The 551-nt window shown below is 64.1% G+C and overlaps 1 protein-coding gene across 1 annotated transcript in view; it reads right to left on the reverse strand.

The window, feature by feature from the left end:
- Nucleotides 1-378: 378 nt before the first annotated feature.
- CLCNKA (chloride voltage-gated channel Ka) overlaps nucleotides 379-551 on the reverse strand; it is a 2,335-nt gene continuing 2,162 nt past the window's right edge. Inside the window, exon 10 of the mRNA XM_027693155.1 lies at nucleotides 379-427. Within this exon, the coding sequence (XP_027548956.1) occupies nucleotides 379-427 (49 nt within the window). The remainder of the gene's footprint in view (nucleotides 428-551) is intronic.

Here is a 551-nt window from a genome sequence, read left to right on the forward strand (position 1 = left end):
GGGGACACAGGGATGGACAGGGGGGTGTGGGGACAGACAGACAGACAAGGGGACACAGGGATGGACAGGGGGACACAGGGATAGTCGGGGGGGATGTGTGGATGCCTGGGACAGATGGAGTGGGTGGGCAGGATGCACAGGGGGACACAGGGACACCCAGGGTGCAGGGGGGGGACACAGGGACACCCAGGGTGCACATGGGGACACTCAGGGTGCAGACACAGACACTCAGGGTGAAGGGACAGGGTGCAGGGGGTGGACATGGAGGGTGCATGGAGTGGATGCCCAGGATGTAAGGGGTGGGTGGGAAGGGGGCATGGGGGGGAAATAAGGGTGCCCAGGGTGCACATGTAGGGTGCAGAGTGGACACACAGACACTCAGGGTGAGTGGGATGGGTGGACAGGGTGGGGGGGGACAACATAGCGACTCAGGGTGCATGGGGGGGACACATGGACACCCAAGGTGGGGGGGATAGGTGGGCAGGGGGCATGAGTGGGTCATAAGGACACCCAGGATGTATGGGGTGGGTGGGCAGGGTGCAGGGGATGGG

The sequence above is a fragment of the Neopelma chrysocephalum genome, unplaced genomic scaffold, assembly GCF_003984885.1.
Source record: "Neopelma chrysocephalum unplaced genomic scaffold, ASM398488v2 Primary Assembly neopelma1_90, whole genome shotgun sequence".
NCBI lineage: Eukaryota > Metazoa > Chordata > Aves > Passeriformes > Pipridae > Neopelma > Neopelma chrysocephalum.